Consider the following 24,605-nt stretch of genomic DNA (forward strand, 5'->3'; position numbering starts at 1 on the left):
GGGCATTGAGATTACATAGAAAAGAATTTGCCAAGGAATGCAGCAATTGAGATGAATACTAATGGTCGTATAAGGAAAACTCGATAGTTCTCTCAAGCAAAAAGCTGCAATATTATCACAGTGTTTGCACTTGCTTTTTCTAAAGAATGTCATGTCAGGCTTGAAATACTTCAGATATTGTCATCATGGCATCCTGTGGGAAGAAATTATTCTATACTGTTTAGTAAAGCTGTTCTATAAACAACAATAGGCAAGTTGTGAATACCACATTCATCGAGCTATATGATTTAAACCTGTATTGAGTGTAGCTGGTTCCCAGAAGCAAGAGCAAATTCATTATTCTCAAGATAATATATGTTCAGATGGATTTATTCTGTGAGTTGATATTATTTTACCTTTTCATTGCTTCTTTTTGTTTTTTTCAGGCAAGAAGAAAAGAAAAGAAAGTCCCAGCCTGGTGAAAGGCTTATGAAAGATGAACGTATTTTAAACCTGCAGAAAAAGATTGTAGAAAAAACAATGGAGCGCAAAAAGCAAGCAGGACTCTTAAAGATCACTCCCCAGAAAAGCAGCATCGCATGGAGGAAGGTCTGGGTGTTCCGTAAGGAGAAAAGCTGTGTGACAGACCTGCTGCTCGCAGACCTTTGCTCAGCTGCCAGCACTGGCGGGGGGCGGAGGCAGATGGTGCTGTAAATGCCTGGCAATAGCAACTCCCTGTGTGCTGCCTCGGCACCATTTCTCCAAACCGTGGCCTTGACCTCGGCTTCTTGTCACACATCCTGCTGCCACGGAGCAGGGCTCACCCATACAACACGCTTCCCACTTTTATTACCACATGCTCTCCTCCCACCGAAACAGCATCTTACCCCTGTCCCGAACTCTGGTCTTTCCCAGCTGCCTATCACACACCAAACTGGGACGCTCTCCCCCAGTCTCACCCAAGGCACATTCCAGTTGGTCATTCCCATGGTTTTTGCCTCACCTTTCCCCAGCCTGCTCCCACAAAATTGGATGGAAGCACCAATAGCCCATAGGCTGTTCTCACCGGTTGTGTTTCCTTGGCAAGTGTCTAAAGACAAGCGGTGAGGAACTGCTGCTCCTGCTGCTCCCTCTGCCATTGCTCATGCATGCCTAACATTTACAAGTGGTTCATATCCCAGTGACAGCACATATGGAACACGGCGGTGAACAGGCGTGGTGGGATCACTTTCTAAAAGCTGAACTAGCCCAAAGCAAAATTAGAACCAATTCTCCCGATCTGTTAAAATAATAACTCGTTACCTATTTTGTCAGAAAGTTAGATGAAGCTGAATTCATTGAAGAGGAAATCTGTATTTTTCATGTGTGTATAGTTTAAAAACCAAAACAATGCAATCTTTCAAAGTATCAATGCCTGCTGCCTTCAAAATTCCCATTTCAGGCAAGGGAAACGTGTATTATACAGACAACTAGGTCTATCCCTTTCAGCAATGAAAGCATTGAAGACATATTTGAAGAAAGCTTTTCCTAAACTGGGATGACTTTCTGAACTGAAGTTTTGAACACATGCTTAAACGCTTTGCTGCCTGGAGTCCAAAGTAAAGCAGAAGCAATAAATGCAGACTTCAAGGGAAAGCAGCCATATCATTCAAAATTTTCACCAAGATTTTTAAAATAAACAAATATAAAGAATAAATTCCCAGGTGGAACTTTTTCACTACCTGATGTGGGTCTGCATGAGTCCTTTGGTGTCATGTGAATGAGCAGAAAGGCCAGGGTTTGAAAGTTGTCTTGATGGTAGATTTTGTCTTTTTATTGAGCTTAGCTTTACACAGTAGGTCTGTTAAGATGTCACAGTGCTTTTGTGTATGTTCTGCTCAAATGTTAAGACATCTGAAAAAAAAAAAAAAAAGAGAGATAAATTCAAGGTTACTATAAATTATTTAGCTGTTTTAGTGTATTTTCCATCAGGTCTGTTCAGCTCTGCATGACCCTGTCAAAACTCTACTGGAGGGAAGTGGCTCAATTCCAGTCAGATATATTCAGCAGCATCTTTTTTCCAGTTGAACTGTATATTGCTGAAAAGGGTGTTCATGTGACTATAGGAGAAAATTCCTCCCTTAGTTATAACGCGATAGGTACCTGGCATTCAGTCTGTACTGCCTTTTAGTTTCCCCAATCAGTAGAAAAAGAAAATGACACTAACCCCTTGTATTAAGGTTCCAAGTCCAGGCTGTGGCTTCAGTTGTGATGATACTTTAGGTCCAATGGGTTTGTGCCGATATAAGTCAGTGTAACATTTGTTTATAAATGACTAGGACACTATAAAACAATTTATATTGCAATTTGGAAAAGTAACCGTAAGAAAAACTGTCATGAATGAAAAAATGTCAATTTCCATAATTTTAAGCAAAGAATCAGATGAAAATGTAGCAGTTTTGTTTTGTTATGAGGGGTTTTTTTGAATGCTCCCTTGTGAACCCAGCTTTTGAATCAGCAAACCCGTAGAGTCTGATAGGATTTGTGCAACTGTTCATTTAAGAGTTCAAGAATAAACTGTTGGCAAAGGAAGAACATAAGGCAGCAAACCATCCAGATGTAGCTTTATCTTGATTTAATATTTTGTGGAGTGTTGCAGCTGTGTTTAATTAATCTTAAACTGGGCAACCAACTCAAGTTACCTTTCTATTCATCATGCCCAGTTTGAGGGTGGCAAGTTTCACAATCCTGTTGGCAAATAAACCATGTTGCCAACCAGCCAGGCTATCAAAGAGAAGTTCAGTGTATCCTCTAAAGATAATCGCTGTAGTCTCTGCACTCTGTTCATCCATGTGTCTTTTCCACAGGATTCTTTGGAATGGAACCGTTGGAAAGAACTGGAAGAGAGTCGGGAACGACAGGTCAAGATCCTTCAACATGGCCTCATGGCCAGAGAAACGGCTCAGAAAACGGCTGCTTTTGAGGCAGCAAGAAGGACACCTACAGCCCACGTATTGCATTCTGAAGTAAAATAAAATACATTTGGAACTAATTCAGGCCTGGTGGAAATTCCCAGTGTGCCTGCCTATTAAAAGGTTGAATTTTAATCTTTACTTCACCTTTATAGTGTGATTAGAAAAATTTGGGTCATACAGGCAAAACAGAATACAAATGTGTTAACTTTTTGTAAGAGAATTTTATTTTTAAGCTATAATGATAACATTTTTTCCTGTTAGAATCAAAAGCTTTAAGAATCTGAAAATTTACTATCAAAGCTCCTAGAGCAGAATGGCAAATATCTAGGTAAGAATGCTGAGATCTGTATTTCTGTTAGCATTGTATACTATGCCATGGTTTGCTATGCTCATCTTCCAAAAGAATAAAAATGAGGGCAAAAAACAAGCACTATTTGTGTACATAAGCATCTTTCAGGAGGCATACTCAGCCCAAGTTCCTAACACGTCTTACCTGACAGTAACTGTGTGCAAGAAGATCACCAGTTTCAACACAAGTTTTAGAGGATGAGGAAAAAACTGTTGGAGATGGTTTAGATGATGTGATAACCGCCAGGAGCCAGAGACCACATCCAGTGACCCAGACAGACCGTCCCTCTATTTGCAGATGTGAATCTCTTGAGTCTTTAAACAGTGGAAGGAGAACATAACATTGTTTGATCCTTTTAGGGAGCAGCTTCCAGAAAAAGTCACAGTTCTGTTACTCACCTAGAAGATAATTTGCCCTCTATGACAATCTCTATGCTGTGTAAAACAGCCTTTAAATCACAAGACTTATTCTAGGCACATGGCCAAGGGAGATATAAATCTGAATTAAAATCCACACAGCAGTAAGACTATGTCATGTATTTCTACTTTAACTTGATGCCAGTTACTAAGTGTTTAATTATGGCTATTGCAAATATTTAAATTGAAGGAGACTGTCGCTGACATTATAGTCAGGCAGCTGCTTTTAATGCTCTCCCAACGTCACATTTCTGGCTTTTTACTGAAGGAAGCCTAATGGAATTCTTTTGTTGCCACCTAGCTGTGAAGATCACTTCCACAAGCTGATAAAATTATTTTTCATTCAAAGTAAATGCTACTGTAGCCGGCTAAAGTGATATAGGACTCAAGATCAGTAAGGAAGAGTTAAGGAATGTAGGAGAGTGACAAGAAGGAACAACAGCAGATCTACAGAGAAGAGGGAACTGTGAAACCATATCTAGTAGAGGATTCTAACAGCTTAAAATGACAAACCCTTGGTGGCAGGGAGTTCATCTTCCTTTGCGGTTGTGCAGCGTTCTGCTGCATTTCGTGCCAGAGCAACAAAGCCGAGCAGTGACTATTAACACCTCGGTTTTCCAGAAGCCAGCAATGAACAGAGCTGGCAGCCGTGGGCTGGGATATTGCACAGCTGAATAGTACCTCTTTGCTTTTTTGAGGTCTCTTGCATTTTGAGAAAAAAAATAAATCATCATTAAGCAAAGAGCTAGACAGGACTATGTAGGTAAGTAACATGGAAATCATACTGCATGCTTCTTCCCCTGTGATGTTAGAACCAGTTTTCAGAATTCTTACTGAATTGTGATCAAGCCGATTCACAATTCTTTTCTTCTCCATATTTTCTCTGCTCTCAAATGAAAGGACTGAGGAATAGAGCAAGCTTGGTGTCGCGGTTGAGACAGACAAACGACATGCACCAAGGATGGAAGTAGTAGATAGATGCCATTTATTGCTACAAGTGCATTTTTATACAGTTCTACCAATTCATGTGTCTCTTCACTATTGGTTACAAGTTACAGCAGTAACATCTCATTGGCTAATTTTGCCATCATCCATGTTACTCTTCTACTCCCTTCTCTCTCACGGGCACATCCCTTCCCTCTCACGGGTACAACTCAATATCTGCGGATACTCCTTTACTCCCATCCTTCTCAAGGGTAAACCTTAATATCTTCAAGGCTGATCTCTGTTCCCATACTCTCTGTCAAGGATTCCACAGATCTGCTGTAGTTTCCCACAGCTCATTAATGCAGCTGTGGAATTTTTACCCTCAGAAGTCACAAATGGCCCTATTGCTACTTTAGAATCTGATGCATAAAGTCATCTTCAGAATCAATGTTTTGAGGAATGTAAAAGAATGTGAGTCTTTCAGGAAAAATGCTAATATATTCCCATATTTTATATCAATATAGCCTGTTGATTTTTCAGTGATGGCATGTCTTGCAACAGAACACACAGAATAACATTAAAAATACTACAATCCTCCTGACAAATGTGAATAACTTGATGGTGGAGGCAGCAGACCCTGTCCAGAACCACTGTACATGTGGCCACTGGAGCACCTTCCAGGAATGTGATGCACAGAAACCTGAGGTGATGAGCCAGCAAAGGGCTGGTAGAATTTCTTAGCCTTATGTTACAAAAGCAGGTGTGATACCACTGGGGCCAGGTGAGCTTTGAGGCAACACCGCTGCCTTAGCTAGAGATTCTGGCACAGACCACCCACAACCTGGTCAGATAATTGAGTCAGCAATGCCTCAACACTCATCATGCTCCACGGAAACACAGGTGCATGAATAATTCATGATTCATTTCTTTACACATTTGTTACATTTGTGCCAAGAAAACGAGGGTCAGGGAACAAGGCTGACTCTTATATCATCCAACAAAACAGACTTGCAGAATCAGAGGTTTCACCTGTCTGATCTTACTGACAGCCTCATTAACAAATGCTTTCAGTGTTGAGAGCTGCGCATTCCAGAGGTCTCTTATTTCAGTGTAAATGGCCAAACCACAAATGCTTTCAGGTGTAATTGCGGTCTAAGAGGCCCAGACTACCTGAGGAAGACCAAGGGGTTTGAGCCCTGTGTGAGTGTGGGACACAGGGTGCCTGTGACACAGGCACTGCTGCGTGGCATGTGGCTCTTCCAAATCAGCCCTGCTAATGAGGCATAGCCCAAGCTCGGTGGCTCCGCGGCCAGGCAATCCGACTTGCCCTAAAGAAAAGATAGTTTATTATTTAAATGAAATCAAAGACGCAGAAATGTTGGAATGGCAAGTTAAAAAAAAAATAAAAAAATAAAAATACCTAGTACAAATCTCAAGCTCTGTTAATTCAGGGGAGAAGACAAGAAAAGTCACCAGGAAAAGCTCCGAGTTGATGCACAAAGAGCAAAGCAGCCGAGCACAGGGCAGTGAGAGGGATCCTTACACTGAGCAGATGGGAAACGGCCCTTTGGGCAGCGAGCTGAGGGCATCAAAAACACCGCTGCAAGGGCCTGTAACGAGCTACAGAGAGGATCTGGACTAATTGTGCCACAGACAACAGGTAACAATGTCCCAAGTTGATGGTTCTGGTGATTTTTGCTCAGCACGTTGGAAACACTTCCAGAAGACTGACATGTGGGGGAAGAGGGAAACACCTAAAGCTCGCACAGCACCCCCCACCATACAACAACGTTGCAGAACACTGTAAAAGCACAGTCCTGCCTCGGCCATCCCTTTCAGGAATGGGCAGAACCGAACTAACCCTGAGACTGAGGAAAAGTTCCCAGGGGAATCACAGAATCACAGAATGTCAGGGACTGGAAGGAACCTGGAAAGCTCATCCAGTGCAATCCCCCCATGGAGCAGGAACACCCAGATGAGGTTACACAGGAAGGTGTCCAGGTGGGTTTGAATGTCTGCAGAGAAGGAGACTCCACAACCTCCCTGGGCAGCCTGTTCCAGTGTCTGTCACCCTCACTGAGAAGAAGTTTCTTCTCATATTTAAGTGGAACCTCCTGTATTCCAGTTTGAACCCATTACCCCTTGTCCTATCATTGGTTGTCACCGAGAAGAGCCTGGCTCCATCCTTGTGACACTCACCTTTATATATCTGTAAACATTAATGAGGTCACCCCTCAGTCTTCTCCATACTTAAGAGCCCCAGCTCCCTCAGCCTTTCCTCACACAGGAGATGCTCCACTCCCTTCATCATCTTTGTTGCCCTGTGCTGGACTCTCTCCAGCAGTTCCCTGTCCTTCTGGAACTGAGGGGCCCAGAACTGGACACAATATTCCAGATGTGGTCTCACCAGGACAGGAAAACCTCTCTGACCTACTAACCACCGCCCTTCTAATACACCCCAGGATGCCATTGGCCCCGGGACGCCATGAGGGGGCAGCAGTCCCGCCCCGCCCCCGCCAAGCGAAACTACAACTCCCAGCACACCCCGGGGCCGGATAAGAGGCGGGGCCGCGTGTCTCACAGCTTCCTGATTGACGTGCGCGACGGCCATTCCGTGCTCCGGCGGCCCGTGGCCCCTCCAATGGCGGGGGAGAGGAGGCGGGCGTTGTCGTACGCCGCTGCCGGGCCGGGTGTCGCGGGTGAGCGCTGCAGGCCGGGGGCTCCGGCTTGGGGGTGGGACAGGCGCCCGGGAGCGGCATCGGCGCCCCCGGGCCCGCCCTGCCTGCCTTGCCTGCCTTGCCCCTCCGAGGCGCTCGGGGCAGCGGGCGGTAGGTCAGGGGTTGGGGCAGGGCAGCCGCGCCCGGCCGCGGGGGGGGAGGGGCAGGCTGGCGCTGAGGGGAGCGGGGGGTGACGGGGCTTGTTCCGCCGGTGCGGGGCTGCGCCCTGCGGGGCTGCTGCCTCCTCTGCGGCGGGGACGGTGGCCGGAGCCTCTTCCCCCGGGCGCGGCCCTGCCCGCCGCTGTGGCGGCCCTGAGGGGCCCCCCGGTCCCCCTCCGCCTGAGGAGCCGTGCGGCGTGTCCGCCTCCCCCCACCCCAGCCGGGGGTTTGGTTTTATTTGTTGTTTTGAGGGGCTCCGGGGCCTGCGAGCGGCGCTGCCCGGCTCTCGGGGCCGGCCCCGGCCTCCCCTGCCCGCGGGTCCCGTCCCCTTCCCGCCGGGCGGGCGGGGTGCGGGGCCGGCTCGGCCTCCGGTTGTTGTCCGCCGGCGTTCCCTCGAAAGCGGGACCCGCCGGGCTGCGGCCTCCCGGGGTGCTGACTGGGTCGTGAACCGTGTTCGCTGCGGGGGCCGCTCTGTCCTGAAGCGGCTGAGAGACAAGCGCTGGGAAGGAGGCGACGGGGGTGCAAGGGGGGTCAGCACCTGCAGTTCGCGTCGCGGTGCGGGGTTGTTGGTCTGTCCTGCCGTGCTGTGTGACAGCGGGAGCGGAGGGGACGCCTCTGCCCTGCCTCAGCGCTCCCCTACGGCTCCGTTGCAGGACGTGGAAACACTCAACTTCTTTTCCCTTTCTTCTGTATTTCATTTGGGGACTATTAAGCGTAAGCTGCAGCCCGACAGAGAAAATTCTGCACACAAGAGCAATGAGGAGCTTTCCTTCTGGCCAGTCTTTGTCTTTTTTGTTGTTTCTGAAACAGAACATCTGGCCAGCTGAAAGTTTTCAGTGTTTTGTTCTCTGGATGTTTATTTAGCTTCCTTGGTTTGGTGGTGCTTTTTTGTTAGGCTGCTCATAAACTTATTCGTCTTAAGTCTTTTTTGGCTGTAAATGTATCTGACTGCTTAAAGCAGGTAGGCTAGTCTATGACTCTGGTAGGTTGTTTATCTCTCGTCTTTACTCTTTAGAGTGCCTCTCACAAAGCTTTTGTAGTATGGGATTGCTTGACCTAGTTTGGGTTAAACACAATAGACTCAGCATCTGTTTTCAGTGAAGCTGCAGTAGTGCTTCTGAAAAAATGAGGGCATCTTTGAAGGTACTGGAAATAAGATGATGGGAAAGTTTTGAAAGAGTAAAATGGCATGTTACTGTTCCCTCTGATTAAAAACAAACAAACAAACTAGCTCTTTGTACATGCATCTTCTGACCACAGAAAAAGCTTTATATGTGCTTTCATATTTGATACTGTGTTTCCTGTTCTTAGTTATGTAGAGAGGGGTCCTAAGAGTAGAAATGAGAAGCAAGCTCTTAAAGGCATAGCATATCTTGTTATGACAAATACAATATATACTGTTTTTGTCACCTGTGCCTTGCACACACCAAACATTTAGACTGACATGATTGCTTTCTTCAGGTAGTTGCTTTAGTGTATATGTAATATTTAGCATGATTAATAAATAACTTGTTTGAGTTAGTGAGACATGGTAGAAATATCTACTTCTTGCTTAAGCTAATTTGCCTCAATTCATGCTAAGCATGTAAGTGACCAAGACTTGGTTTTCAGAGTGATGTAAGAAAAATTTTCAGTTTATGTTGTCTAGATAATCCAATTTTTTAGAATTGTAATTCAAATATGTTAAATTAGGTCAACTTGAACTCAGGGAAAAGTGAACTTTTTAATAGAGGAAAAAATTTAACAGGAAACTTAAATTATAAATATGGAAATCAGTATTCCTTTTCTCATAGTGTAAACATTCTTAATTTAGATGAATTTACCTTTATTTTATTTCCAAGTATCTCCCTGTACATAGGAAGGTTGGTGATACAGTCCTTAAAATGCTAGTGAGTTAGCTAGAATAAACCTTGAATTTTGTTGTTATGAGGACAACGCTGCTTAAGCCCTTGGGAGAGCTAAATGACAGGAAAAAAACCTGCCCGCGCAGAGCTCTGTGTGAGAGGAAGGGGAGTGCTTTTCTGGTACGGAATGGTCCTGCAGTAATGCAATCAAAAGTCTGTAAAAGTTACAAGTATTCATTGGCTTGCTAAGATGATCTGCTAAGTTTTCATATTAAAAACGTATTTTTTTTTTTAACCCTTAAAAAAATCTTAATTGTAGAAGTTTGCCTGAATGCATCTTGCTACAGGTGTGACAGATGAGCTGACAGCTTTTGCTGAAGATACCTGATGTTTATGGGCTGAGGGCGGAGGTAGATGCAGTAATTGTATTTGTATTTTTCAGTCCGGGGAGCTGGGTTTCATAGTGACTGCTGGAGGAGGAGCATATAGACCTCATCGCTTAGTTTGGGCTGCCCAGACCTATATAATAAATCATATTAAATTGAGTGTTCCTGAGGTTTTGGAAATCTGAAAGGAATTCTTATTGATGAGTATGTCTCCAAAACTGCAAAACTCAGAATTGTTCTGTGTACTTCTGTTGTTGTGCAAACTTGGTCTATGGTATGTTCAAGGATGTAAGCTTTGCTTTATTTTTGCTACCCATTCTTACAGTTCAGGTAATTAAGTTTCTATTAAGTTTCCCACGTAAGTCAATAATGTATAGAAATATACGACCCCACAGAGGAGGTTTGTTATAAAAAAAAAATGTTGCTGGATCATGAGACTCCTAACATAGACTTAATAAATTCCAGCAGTCTGATTTTCTTTATAAATGTGACTCCTGAGCTGAGTCATGTTGATACTGATGAACATACCTATGAGGCTGCTTTAACAGTCGTGAGCCTCCCTATGGGTATCCGTTCTCAACTTTTTTCTTCACAAGAAGCTTCTGAAGACATTAAGATTTGAGCCATTACAGCTAGAACATTTGTGCCTTATGTATACTCTCTGGATTAAGTATAAGGAAAGCCTACTGCTGATGTGAGATTCTGAAAATTAAACCGTCTCAATACCGCTGGTGCCCTCTGTCACTGAGCTCAAGAAGTATCTCTTGCCTGTGTTGCCTTTGAGGTCTGATATTAGATCCTCTGAGACATGCCATAGTAATCCTATAGATAATCTGTTCCTTGGTAAAGTGGTGTGTATTTAACATGGGCAAGGTGGTCTTGGCATGACAGATCTATTGTGTATTACCTTCGTTTTCTTTTCACCATAATTTTCAAACGTAAGTTTGTTCATTTGTTTGGGTTTTCTTTTCTTTTTTTTCTTCTGTGATAGCTCATCTTTGGTACTTAACCCACTTGTGGGCAGCGAGAATTTGTGCAACATTTTATGATTGGAGTCATCACAGGTGCTTTTAAAAAAACATCTTAAATCTTAGAACTGTCAAAACGGGTTCGGTTTGTATTGGGACAGGGAGTTATGCTTAACAGGTCTGAAAACTTCATCTTCTGTGACCAGAATCTGCCTGTGGACTCACTGATTTTTAAGTCTGGCATACAGCAAGAGGTCCAAGTAGCAAACAAAGAAAAAGAGTTGACTTTCGTTTTGGTTTTTGCAATCCAGTGCCAGTTTAAAATGAGAATATGCAGGAGTGACATACTGTGTTGCTTAAAACTGTGCATAAATGTATCTTTGAATTTGGTAAAAGCACCAGATTTAGTGTAAGGACTTTTTTCAAGCTAATAATACAATGTTTCAGTGCTAATGGATCTCTTAAGAAAATTAGTGATTTAAGAAATAGAGGGAGAAGGTTTAAGAGGAAGACAATCGGTCAGGTTTCCTTTAACTCAAGATCATGATGGACTACCAGTGCTGTTCCATCCTGCTGCATGGTCTCTGTGTTTCTTAATCTGAGAACAGCTTAACCACGTGTGTGCTGGTATTTGCAGCATAGATCAAAGTCATTATCAGGAATACAGTTTTGCAGTTGTTGTTTAACATAATTGTCTTGGTTAGTTTTTTTTCCTGGTCCCTGCACTCTCTCCAGCCCCAGCTCCTCATCATGTGTTGGACACGTGATAATTGTGCCATGAGTAAGTTTCAGATGGGAACTTTGGTACCATGTCAGCTGCTCATAAGGGCCTCTGTGTTTTTCATCTCCTCCCACAGTAGCAGTTTGCTGTCTGATGGGTAGGAGCAGGCACACCTACAGTTACTACAGGGTAGCCATGGTAGACTCATCTTCTCTTGCAGGTCTGTGAGGGTTTCTAAACTGAAATGTCTCTTCTCCGCTTGCTTTAGATTCCTCTCAAGCTGTTCAGCTCCTGCCTGTTGGAATCTGGAGATGGGCTGGAGATCAAAACTGATTATCTGCATTTTTTTGTTCACTGAAGATGGCTGTTTATGACACAATTCCCAGTGATTCCTGCCCACACACAGACGTTGCATCGAGAGTCAATCATTGCTTTTCAGTTTAACTTCTTTGGGACTCCTTAGCATTTTTCTAGTTGGCTGGCAGCCTGGCTTATTCTGGTGTTTAGTTCAGGAAATGCATAAGGTTGACGGAGACTTCAGGCCCAGCAGCAGGTGTCTGAGGCTCAAATGCCAAACCCTGGGACTTTCCTCCAGCTTTGGACACAAACCGGTGACTCAGGAATGGGAATCTTGGGGAGGGGGTGTATGGAAGAGAACAAGCGTTACAGATGGGTGATCTTCTCTCTCCTTTTCTTGTAGGTTTGGAAGAGCATCATTCTCCGACCCTGAGAAATCTGGACTTTCAACCGTGTGCTACCAAAAGGAATCTAAGGAATTGATACTTGGGGCTTCCTTGCAATTTTTTTTTTTTGTATTCGTACCTCTGGCTTTTTCTGTGATTTTTAGATCAAGAAAGACCATGAGCACAGTAAGTATTTTACTTCCCAGTGCCAACCAGGTTGTTAAAACGTGTTGTTCATGGTACTTATACAAATGTTGTTAAGAGTCTGTAGTAAATATTCTGGAACACAAGCGTGTTACAAGTTCACATAACTCCATATTCTGTGATAGCTGAGATTTTTGATCTCTCTAGCTGCTAGGAATAGTTCAGAAGTGTTTACAAAGTGAGCAAAACCCCTGCAATGACTGACTGCAATGGTTGGCTAGAAGCCAACATCTGATAGAACTGTGAACCAGTCTTCCCGCTTGCAAACAATACATCACAATACGTTTTTCCTTTGTGACCCAATTGGTAAGAGACCTGAGGTGATGACGTTTCCTGGATGCGATGTGTTTAGGCCCACGCCACCATTGGATGCGTATTACAGCCTGCCAGGGGAGTGTTTGGTGTATCCTTGTGTGGTTTCATTGGTGCTTCAAAGATGAGAGCCACATTAACTGTCTGTAAGGAAATGTTAAGGCTTTGTTCTCCTTAGACCCAACGAAAGCGCCGTGGAGGAGCAGTTAATTCTAGGCAAGCTCGGAAGCGAAACAGGGTGGTGGCTTCCACCGCAGAAATGGCTTCAGAAGCAGAGCCAATAGAACTTGAAGAAAGTGGTAAGCTTGCTTTTATACCTGGTAAGAGCATAAAATGCTTCTGGAGGGTTGGGGGTCCCACTTAATGTGGAGTTTTGCCAGTTTCTAGGCCCTTTGCTGGGAAGGAGGGAAACCTCTGATTATAGAAAGCCTCTAGTATGGCATCTAGAAACAACAAGCCTGCTGACAACTGTTTCAATTTATTACTGAGGTGCAATACATTCACCACAAGTGATAGATGAGTTGGGTAAGAAAGGTGCTCAAGTGCTGCTCAAACATCTGAATATCTGGTCTGATGAGCTGGGATTTCACAGAAACATAGAATGTCCTGAGTTGAAAGAGTCACACAAGGATCATCAAGTCCAGCTCCTGTCCCTGCATAGGACAACACCAATGTTCACACCGTGTGTCTCAGGGCGTTGTCCAATTGCTTCCTGAATATTGTTACTGAGTTACTGCAGCTGCCACTACAGATAGTGGCAGACTATGTTTGGGAACTCCCAAGTTTTTAAATAGATAATTCGAAGTTCATCATTATTCGTGCCGTGTCCCTGAAGGGAGAGCCAGTACTGGTCAGTACATTTTTACAATGCCTCCTTGACCTCCTAAATAGCTATTTAAATTACCTTCTGAAATCCTAGGAAAGAATAAATGTAACTGTTGGTCTCCAGGTAATTATATGGCTTTTTCATTTTTTGCTGTGCATTTGACTATGAAAGACTGGAAGACATACAAGACAGGAACATTTACAGCACAGTACTCTAAGATGATTATATCCCAAATGGTTCGTGTTTTGTTCTGTGTGATAAACATTCTACCATGTTAGATGAATAATCTACTTCTGCGGACTTCCCACAAACTGTTGTCATACAACAGAAATGCACGAGGAGCTTAGCTGCTGTTCCTTTTGTGTTGCAACATGCAGAAGATCTCTGATCTTGATTCTAGTGTTCTGTTTTTAAGCTGGTGAAGAAGTAGTAGATCTCACATGTGAATCTTCAGATCCTGTAGTCGTCGATCTGACTCACAATGATTCTGTTGTGGTAAGTAGTGACTGGCATGCTTGTCTAAATGTTGCGGTTAAAATAGGTGTGTATTGTGCTCCCTCTTAGAATCCGACTTTTAAACGTACGTTTTTAGTTCAAAGTTGGCTTGGCAGTGCCTGCAAGCCGTGCATTACAGGTCAGCACAGGAGCTCCTCTGTGGGTGCACTTGCCAATAGCAAGAGGGTGATCTGAAATAGCTTGTTGCTCCAAAACTTGGGGAGAATATATACCAGCCATAGGTAATATAGCATAAGTAGATGCAATTTGAAGCTGAAGCTATTCCAGATGTATCAAAGGCATAGGCCAATGATTTAAATAAAAAGTGAAGGAGATAAGTCAGAGATGAAGAGTTTAGCTGCAACATCAGTTTAAGGTTCTCCTGTCAGATGCCAAGTGCAACTGTAGCTGACCATGGTACAAACTACTTCAGTTTGTTACTCCAAGAAGTCTTAAAAAAATCCACTATTTTCCTGCAATTTTTAAAGCTAGAGTAGTATTTGATCCAGACCGCAGTGTAGTTTATAACCTGGGTTTTAGGATGCCCCTGCTGCCATAAAAACCAGAAGCAGCAGGACTGGTCTGCGGGTATCTCCTGCTGGGATCGTTCCTTAGCCTTTGCCAAGGAAAGGCCTGGAACCTCATGACAGAATCTGCCTGGCCCCAGCTCCAGGTCCACCAAAGTCAACGGTGGGTTTGGGTTTGGTTATTTTGTTTCTTCAGCAGCTGGTAATGTAATTTGAAGTGTTTATGGACATCACACCTGAATTTGCTTGTTTGGGGAGGAAGAGGGAAGGAATCTCCTCCAGCCTAAATCAAAGTAGGGTACAGAAACTGGGGAGGGGGTGGGGGGTGTTCAGGTGGTTCAGAACCTGTCTCTTTTTCCATCCCTTTGCAGCAGTGTGAGCAGAACCAGAAGCAATTGCTTCTTTTCAGAGGAGCAGCTCATTTACTGCTACTTTTAACATTCTTAATCAAATTCCATAGTGATGTCCTTCAGTTCTTTGCTTGTTTTGTTGTAATTGCTGAGCTTATCTGGTGTTAGTTTGCAACACTAGGGGTATACTCCAAAGGCTAATTGTATTCTTTTTTTTCTCTCCCTTCCCATGTACTTTGATGCAAGATTGTTGAAGGTGAGTTGACATCTTAGAATTGATAATGGAATTGTCCTACACTTAATTATTTTTTTTCTTTTCCAACAAACTTGAGCAGCCTGAATTGAAACTGTGTTTACCAAAAGGCACAGGACAGTACTAAATTATCTGGCCAGAGCCTTAGAGAATGGATCCAATCTGTGTTTGATTGTCACTGTCAGAGCTTGTAGAAAGTATCTCATAGAATCATAGAATGTCCTGAGTTGGAAGGGACCCACAAGGATCATCAAGTCCAACTCCTGTCCCTGATTGTGACAACCCCACAGTTCACACCATGTGTCTGAGGGTGTTGTTCAGTCTCTTCTTGAACACTGTCAGGCTTGGGGCCGTGACACCTCCCTGGGGAGCCTGTTCAGTGTCCAGCACCCTCTGGGTGAAGAACCTTTTCCTGATGTCCAACCTGAACCTCCCCAGCACATCTTCCTGCCATTCCCTCGAGTTCTGTCGTTGGTCACTAAAGAGAGGAGATCAGTGCCTGCCCCTCCTCCTCCCCTCGTGAGGAAGTTGTAACCACGATGAGCTCTCCCCTCAGTCTCCTCCAGGTTGAACAAACCAAGTGACTTTAGCCGCTCCTTATATGGCTTCCTTTCCAAACCCTTGACCAACTTCATAGCCCTCTTCTGGACACCCTCCAGTAGTTTTATGTCTTCTTTTATCCTGTGTTGCCCAGAGCTCCACACAGTGCTCCAGGTGAGGCCGCACCAGTGCAGAGCAGAGCGGGACAATCGCCTCCCTGCCTGGCTGGCAATGCTGTGCTGGCCGCACCCAGGACACAGTTGCCCTCCTGGCTGCCAGGGACGCTGTTGGCTCATGTTCAACTTGCCGTTGACCAGAACACCCAGATACTTCTCTGCAGAGCTGCTTTCCGACATCTTGTCCCCCAGTCTGTATGTACAGCCAGGGTTGCCATGTCCCAGGTGCAAAATCCAGCATTTGCCATTGTTAAACTTCACATGGTTGGTGGTTGCCCAGTTCTCTGATTTGTCTAGGTATTTTGTCTAGATTTTATCTGAAATAAAATACATCAAAGCTCCTCAAAATATAGTTTCTTATTTTCCAGATAGTGAAGTTCTGTAAGCCCAAAGTTATAATAATTTTAATTAACACTGCATTATCTGCTTTGAATAAGAAAATATCAACAGGGTTTTTTAGCCTGTATTGCAGTGAAGGTACTAAAGAAGTAATTTATAGTATTCACTTCCATTATCAAGTCATAACATGCCTCAAATTTGTTTCTGAGATGTGTTAACAGGTGTGGATTTTTTTTTCGACTTTAGATGTTACAGTAGTTACAGGTGTAAAGAAGTTAATCCTTTACAACTTTCAGACGTTGTTCTGATTATGATATGAGATGTATGTTGTTAGCTGCTTCCTTAAAATGTAATCTAGTCTGTGCTCTGAGTGAAGCAAGGGCAAATTAAAAATACTTGCAGTAGAAGTTGTAGCTGAATACTTATGCAGGAAGGAACTTCAGTATTGAGGAATTTATGTAAATTTGATTAGTGCTTGATTGTTGTTACATATACACTGAAGTTGCAGATATATTTATTGCATGTGGTTTCTAATCATTAAAAAGCAAACAGCAATTCTTTAACCTTTGGATGTTTAAGACCAGGCAATTATTTTTTTTAATCTCCTGTTATCTTGGGCATTATAACTCCATTTTCAAGTTAGCTTAACTCAGGAGGAAGATGATGAGGATGTCTAAGGAGACAGTGCTTCAAATATTTTTGTGATTTTTCAAGTACTGTTCTTAAAAAGACTTGTTTTAAAGAAACTGCGTTGAATGGGGAGATTTGGTTTAACACAGAGAAAAAGAGTGAACAGTTTAGCATCATACCTGGATAGAGCAGTGAGGAACAACAGCAGCTCCATGATTTACTTTTTTAGATTTAGGCATCTCTTCCATAATTTTTGAAACTTTCTGAACAACATACTCTGTGTTTTACCAGGACTTTTTGTTGTGTATGTGCTGCCTTGCCATGTTACTTGGAAGCTTCAGTCCCCTCTCTCTCTCTTATTTCACACAGCAATTGTTGCAATTCCTCGACACGGGCTGGGAGCTTTCTGTGTTAGTAAGGATTGGGAGAGGTAGCTTCCCTTTTATAGGGGAGATTTATTCACAGGTGGTGTAACTGGATGAAGCTTATGACACTGAGAATCTTTAAGATGTTTTGGCTATTTGTAGGGTGAATAAAGCAAATGTTTTGTCTATGTAGCAGAATATTCCCAATGTCTGGAAATGTTCAGCCTTAATATTTAGGAGACTAATTTGTTTAAGCTTGCTCTTAACCCAGCTGAATATGGTTCATTTAAAATATGAACTGTTACAGACTGTTTATAATGCATTTCAGGGATATATATATATTATATCTAACTTACTAAAATTAAATTACAGAGAATCAACGACAAAGGAGGAATCTTAGACTAAGAAGCCAGCGACAGTCGGACAGCTGTGTACTGAGTAGCGATGATGAAGATGAAACAAGAGATAATGATGTGTATGTGACAGATAAAGTGTCTCGAGAGCTGGGACCACTAGAAGATGAAACTGCAAGTTCAAAGTATGTATGCGTTGTGACCTACCAAACATTCCGTTCTGCTTTTCTTATACATGCAGGACTAAGGTATATTGCTATAACCTGCTTTATCTTTGCTGTCTTATTCTAGTTAGTTCCCTCTTTGAACAAGTACAGCATTTCACACGATGACCAAATGGTACCATTTGCACTTCAGGATAAAACGTCGGCCCAAGACAGATGTACAACTTTGCGTACAATGTTAAAGATGAATGTGGGAGTATGGCAAGGAGGGAGGATTAGTCACAGGCCATAGCTCAGAATGCATTGTGTTTACTTTTCACGCAAAGCTCTAGTAGTGATGTTAGATATAGAAACATTTTCACTGGTGTTGATGAAGCTTGGTATGACAAGACCAGCAGGCAGCAACCTGGCAAATTCCAGTAAGAGCTATTATTCATTCACAGCTTTTTTACGCACTGTGCCAGTTAACTGCCTCTCTTTCTCGCAGTGGTGACCCTTCTTCCAAAGGTGTGCTTGCAAGGCGGTTGGGGCAGTAATGACCAGATTTTGTTCTGTCCCATGTATGTCACGAAGCTCCAATATGTTTGCATGTGAGATGGTGATCTCACTGTTCGGGTCAGGTGTCTGCACAACAAAGACCCTGTTCTGTGGAGAAACAGCAAACTCCTGCTGTAGGAGCACTCCCTTATGTTCAAAAAGGAGCAATGTATTAGACTAATAAAATGAAATCAGGTGTCCCTGTGACCAAGGAGGACACAGAACATGACAACTGTGGTATAAAGGTTTTTGTAAAGTAGTTTGGGGGGAAAAAAAACAGGTTTTAATAAAGCTTGTGAGCTTTCAGCTTTTTAGCTTACTGGAAGACAATGTAAGAGAGAATTTAATTATGGAAATTTTGGGTGTTGGGTCTTAATTATGCCACCTAAAGAGCTTATACTGTTCTAAAACATAGTGCATTTTGCTAGTGGATTTGTAGTTTATTTTTTTTTAATTTGGTTGAGTATGTTGGTGAATAAATCCCACTAATCAGTTACTGTAAAATGTTACTGTTTTGTTCCTTTGATCTCAGGCTCCTCTGTTAAGGAATGTGCTCTCGGGCTCTGTTTCAGTAAGGCTGAAATAGCTCGGTGCTGCAGAATTTAACATTGACACAAAGATGTTACTCTGTAGTGTTATACTAGTCGTGCTTATATGAAAGTGATCATAAATTGTAATTAATTACTGAGTTGGTATTATAGCTGATAAAGAATTTGAGTAGTAAAAATGGGAGAATTAATGGAGTTAAATTATGTATATGAAACTAGGGGTCGATGTTAGTGCTCACTGCTTCAATTTAAGACCATGGGATAAAGGATATTTGGTGCTTTTTATTCCTGTTTGATTAATAAATTACAAAGTGTTGCTTAGCATGGGCAGTGATGTAACAAAGCCAAGTGTTTATGGTAAAGACAGTGTTTAAAATGTGTTTAAAGGAGGTTCTTGGTGACATGGTTTAGTGCTGGATTTAGGTTATAGTTGGACTCTGATCCTGAGGGTTTCTTCCAACTGGAATGATTCTATGATTCTACAATTATAAAAGCAGCTTACTGTGGTCATTTAAAATAGAGATTAATTTGTAAATAAATTATCTTTCAGACAGAGAATATGGCTCAGCACTTACAGTATGACATGTTCCTTACGCAAATAGCTGTGCTGTTAGTAAGTGTGTGTGCAGTAGAGCTGTCTTGGAGGCTGAATTGAGGAAAGGAACATCTGTAACCACAGTTTGGTGGGAGCCACCAAATCAGCCTTTCCATCTCTGAACTAGAAATTTATTTCTGAATATTTTTTCATGTTAGTGAGTTCCTACCCTTCATTGTTTAAGGAAAGCGCTCTTGGAATGAATATGTTACTGGGCTGGGATGTTACTCAATTACAATAGGGGATGTTTTAAGTTCTGGCAACCTCTTTCACTTCCAGAATGAATAGTTTCTAAAGGACAGGCAGGTGCTTTTGTTACAAAGCTCCTAATGACCTGTTGAAGGTTAATACTGTCATACAGGTACTGCACAGGGCTAGTTTGTGCAGGTGGGTGGCTACGTGGCATTTTGTGTATGGTAACCCTCAGTGCACGGTGAAATTAACGGCGCCTGTTCTTTGTGGTTCTGTTCTCTCTCCCGCAAGGCCGTCTGGTACCGTCAGCTGTCCCATCTGCATGGACGGCTACTCCGAGGTGAGGATCCGCGTGTTGGCATCGTTTCTGTTTTGTGGGAGGGAGGACGGGGCGCAGGGTGAGCTGTGCGACGCTGTCGGGTTCTGCGGGTGCTGCAGACAGCTGCCTTGGAGCACACACCTTGGACTGGGGGTGAAACCAGGCTGGAACTCACAGTCATCTCTTAGTGGTGTATGTCCTGGGAGAAACACCTCCCAAGATGGCCCTGAGCCATCTTTGGGTTCCTTATCACTAAAGTAGCAATGTGCTGATTCCAGATACTCCAGGTCCTGTTTGCCTGGTGCCAACAGAGCAGCGCTGTTGAATTCTCTCCTCCGGATACCAGTTGTGGTTTCTTTTCTTCCAGATTGTGCAAAGTGGACGACTGATTGTGTCGACGAAATGCGGCCACGTCTTCTGCAGCCAGTGCCTCCGTGATTCCCTTAGGAATGCCAACTCCTGCCCAACCTGCAGGAAGAAACTCACTCACAGACAATATCATCCCATTTATATATGAGTTCTTTTGTTTCTCAGGACAGACTCAACTAGATTTTGGGAGAAAATGTCATGTTTTCAGTGCTCTGAAGACTTAAAGAACAGCAGGTTGTGCACACATCCAAATAAAACTGATTTTTTTGGAGAATAACTTGTACATACATAGGCAGCTTTTTTATGGTGCAAGCTGCTTCTTGTTATGTCCCTGGTTAAAATGTTAAATTTAGGACTGTCTTTAAACTAGACCAGCAGCCTATGTCAGAAAAGAAGCAGTTAGTCCATTTCCTTCTACTTTTTTAATGCTTAAATAAGAGGGGTCTGAATATTTTGTTGTTTCTTACTCTTTAAATTATTCCCAGCATTCCATGTGGATATGGAACAGTTACCTTTCAAAATATAGATGAACAATCTGCCATTTCCTTACACTTTTGGTTTTATCCTGTAAGAAGCTCATGGCAATATTGCTTTGTGCTCTGCCATCTTTGCCCAAGTAGAGTAAGTTCTGTGCCGAGGGTTTGTTTTATCATAACTCAGTATTGAAGTTGACAACCAGGGTAATGCAATAAACTAACCTGCTGTTAACCAGCAATCAGGTTTTTTAAGCAGAAGGCTTGAACATGTAGTTTTCTTTATGAACTCCATGAGATCTGATGTAGACAAATTGCAACATGTACAATGTGCAAATACTTCTTTGAATGTTTTAACTGCCAAGAATTCCTTTATTTGAATCACAACACTGAATTTCTTTCCTAAGGTGATGAGATGGTCTCTTGGGTTAACTGTTCTATTGCGCTCTCTCCTGATAACTAAGGAGAATATCATCTTCTCTAGGCTTGCTAGTGGTGAATAAGAAGCAAATTGTGTGCTTTCCTCTTGTCAGCTGAATACCAAACTACCTACAGATCTTCTTACTGTATCAAGTGTACCCAGCATAATGCTTAAAGTTCTGTACGTTCCCTTCGCTGTTCCCTTCAGTTGTTTTACTGACACCTGAGTGGTTGTAGCCTGGTGCACAGGACTAACAAACAATTGTGCTGCCGTGGATTTAGGAAGTGGGGGCTTTAAAAGATGGTTGGTAGCAATCTTGGCTTGGCAGCTTTGTGAGAGAGAATTTTCATTTCCCCTTGCCCTGAGGGTTGTCAAGCTTGCTTTAAATGTGTGGTTTTTAAAAGAAGTCAGATTCATGTCTAGGAGAAAGCATTCCTCTGTTGAAGTAAGGCAGGAATACGCAGGTTTACGCACTGTTATCCCGTCACTTTTGTGGTACAAATGTCTGCTTTAAACCTGTTACAGCTGAACTCTGCAAGCTGATGTGGAATCCCAGATGAGCTAATAAAAAAGGATTATAGTAAGTAAAAGTAGATGAGATTATTAAAATCAGTATTTTTATGATCCATATATGCAGTAGTTGTGTCTATGAAGGTTGAAATTTGGTCAATTAAAAATAAAAAAAGTCAAACTTCAAACACCTTTTGGCAGTTGGTCAATTATGAAAGCGCAGCACAACTATAGGACACATTTAGTTAATGTTGGTATCTGATGTGTCTTTCTAAACTATCATAGGCATCTGTAGGAAGCCTTTTAAAGCAGCTCTTCTAATTAGCTGTCTCAAGTTGTGTATTGAAGATTGCAACCCAAAAGCGAAGTGTGTTTTATTAGGATGTTTAGGGGTGTTTCTGGATGTAGCAATACAGAGGCTTGTTCCATAAAGGTGAGCTGAAGAAACACAGTTTCTTCCCCACCCTGGTTCGGGGTAGCTTTGGTTCAGCCCTGTTACCAGGAATGTGCAGTTTCTGCATTGTGGCAATATGGTAACTACTAAAAAGTTACACACCCTTAGTTACTGTGTGCTCCCACTGGTAATATAAACTACAAGCAAGGACTACAGCAGCCTTAGGATGGTGCAGTGACAACAACGGCTGGAATTTGGGTCCCAAAAAACCATAGAAGTGATGAAGCAGTACTGCAGATTGCTTGAAGCATTAATTGCATCAAGAGAAGCAGCCCAACATTAAAACTGTGAAGATATTTAAGGGCCACGGAAACAGCTTTCTCTCAACAGTTTAAAAACAAAACAAGGAAATAATGATGGCCATTTTCCTTGGGTACTGTCTGAGAGGGACAACAAGAAGAAGATTTAAGGGATTTACCTCTGGGGCTGAGGGCGAGTCACAGATCTGTGCGTCTTTCCCCGTGCACTAGCCATAGCCGAAAAGGACTTTGCACAACTCCCTCCATGTAAATACCACCTTATAGTTTGTGTCTCAATACATAGAGCTCATTAAAATTTAGATACCACAAACTATAAAATATTTAACTTTTGTGTACTCTGTGCAGTGCCACACATTCTGTGCATCTCAAAGTTAATTTTAAGTCTCAGTACATGGAAAAATACTAAATTGCTTTACACACTTTTTTTAGGGAAAAAAAGAAAAGAAACCCAAATCTATTTGAGTTCCAGTGTTGCTTCACATTGGCAAGTGATAGATAATATAAAGATTTTTTTTCATTATGTAAATGTCTGTCCTGTTGTATATAGTTGACTTTTCCCTGTATTTAATTGTATTCATGTCTGTCTGTCCCGTCTATGTTGGACTCTGCTGGTAGGCAAACTGTTCTTTTAACAGGTGGAAATAAAAATATTGATTTGATCCATCAGAAGAGCTTGTTCTTTTAGTCACAGTGTATTCATTCATTTTTTTTGGGGGGGGGAATCCTCCATCCCCAGACCTTTGAGTCCTTTTGGTCAGTGTGTGCAAAGGAGAGAAGGTGCTGCTGGAATGGGAGGGACGAGGGGCTGGTGGGCACAGTCCTGCTGGGGACTGGGGGTGCTGAGGTGGGATCCTGGGGGAGATCCCAGGACCCGCAGGCGGAGCAGCCTCATGTCGAGAGCTGCAGCGTGTCGGGGTGTCTCCCCGCTGTTAAAACATTGACAAAGCTCACGTTGCCCGTTCCGTGTCACAGGTGAAACATCGTGCTGGAGAGAGGCCGAGGAGGATCACTGAGTCATAAAGCTCACCTCTTTTCTTCTCCAAACAAACTAAACAGATGCTATAGGTTACCTGTTTTGTAGAATTTCTGAGTGTGCAAGGAGAACTGGCGTTACCTGGACACAGAATGTTATGGAAACGGTTGCCTGGGTGAGTCCTGCGCTGCAGATGCAAGAGGTTGAAAGTTCCCAGCTTTCTCTGTCAGGGAGCGAACTCTGAGCCTTGGTCTTCTACACCTCAGGTGAGAACATAAGGCTGTTTGCTCACATCTGCTTGAAAAGCTCTGAAGATACTATTCATTTAAGTGTAGGTGGTGGTTTTTTTGAAGCATTTGCTGTTATGCATAGCAGAAATCTTTTTTAATACAATTGAAATTGTTCATATTTGGGGAGGGAGTTACACATAACAGTTCTGAAAATTTCGTCTGCTGTGGCCAGAGGAGCTGCCTGAGGGCTCACTGATCACTAAGTCTGGCATGGAACAGGTAGTCCATGGAAAAAGAAAGAAAACATGTTGATTTTGATTTGGGGATAGAGTGGACTCTTTCCAGCTGGAAGGAACCAGACCTAGAACTGAGCCCTGAGGAGCACTGCTGCTCACCAGTCACCAGCCAGATGTTCCCCGTTCACTAGAACCCTTTGAGCTCTGCCCTCCAGCCAGTTCTTCACCCAGCGCACCATGAACCCGCTTGTCCCACAGCTGGAGGGCCTGTCCAGAAGGATGCTGTGAGGGACACTATCCCAAGCCTCACTAAAATCCAGGAAAACTGCATCCACCACCTTCCCTTCATCCACAAGGCAGGTGACCTTATTGTAGAAGGAAATCAGCTTAGGTGAACAGGACTTTTCTGTTGTGTTGACAGTTCCTGATGATGATTGCATTATTCTCTAAACACCTTTCAGCAGCAGCCACCATGATCTTCTCCATAATTTTTCCAGACACTGAGGTTGGACTAATAGGTCTGTAGTTTCCTGGGTCTTCCCTCACACCCTTCTTGTAAACTGGAGTAACACTGGAGAGCTTCCAGTCACCAGACTCCCAGACTTCCAAAACCTTTGGGAGATGATGGAGAAGGGTTCTACCGTGACATCCGCCAGCTCTTTCCATGTTCTGGGATGAATGCCAGCAAGCCCCGTGGCCTTGTGAACGTTCAGCTGACACAGCTGATCGCTGACAACATCGGTGTCCACAACGGAAAGCCACTGTTCCCACACTTGTGCTCCTCCAACTCAGTGGACGCGGCAGCCCAAGCTCTATCAGTATTTACTGAAGACTGAGGAAAAACAAAAAAA

The 24,605-nt window shown here is 43.1% G+C and overlaps 2 protein-coding genes across 7 annotated transcripts in view; both read left to right on the forward strand.

Moving 5' to 3' along the window:
• Nucleotides 1-3,363, forward strand: part of CFAP99 (cilia and flagella associated protein 99) — a 60,711-nt gene extending 57,348 nt beyond the window's left edge. For 3 of the 6 annotated variants that reach the window (XM_065060389.1, XM_065060393.1, XM_005498483.4), the window contains 2 exons: nucleotides 426-588; nucleotides 2,826-3,360. In XM_065060389.1, coding sequence (XP_064916461.1) covers nucleotides 426-588; nucleotides 2,826-2,993 — 331 coding nt within the window. In that variant the 3' untranslated portion in view covers nucleotides 2,994-3,360. Of the gene's footprint in view, nucleotides 1-425; nucleotides 602-2,825 lie in introns of all 6 variants that reach the window. The other 3 variants (XM_065060391.1, XM_065060392.1, XM_065060388.1) reach the window with 2 other exon arrangements.
• A 3,921-nt stretch (nucleotides 3,364-7,284) lies between these two features.
• RNF4 (ring finger protein 4) lies at nucleotides 7,285-22,984 on the forward strand. Its single transcript, XM_065060394.1, has 8 exons — nucleotides 7,285-7,453; nucleotides 12,121-12,289; nucleotides 12,798-12,918; nucleotides 13,861-13,940; nucleotides 15,064-15,073; nucleotides 17,493-17,658; nucleotides 19,801-19,849; nucleotides 20,196-22,984. Exons 2-8 carry the CDS (start codon nucleotides 12,281-12,283, stop codon nucleotides 20,343-20,345), a joined length of 585 nt encoding a protein of 194 aa, XP_064916466.1. The 5' UTR covers nucleotides 7,285-7,453; nucleotides 12,121-12,280; the 3' UTR covers nucleotides 20,346-22,984.
• The last annotated feature ends 1,621 nt before the right edge of the window (nucleotides 22,985-24,605 follow it).

The sequence above is a fragment of the Columba livia genome, chromosome 4 (assembly GCF_036013475.1).
Source record: "Columba livia isolate bColLiv1 breed racing homer chromosome 4, bColLiv1.pat.W.v2, whole genome shotgun sequence".
NCBI classification, from domain to species: domain Eukaryota; kingdom Metazoa; phylum Chordata; class Aves; order Columbiformes; family Columbidae; genus Columba; species Columba livia.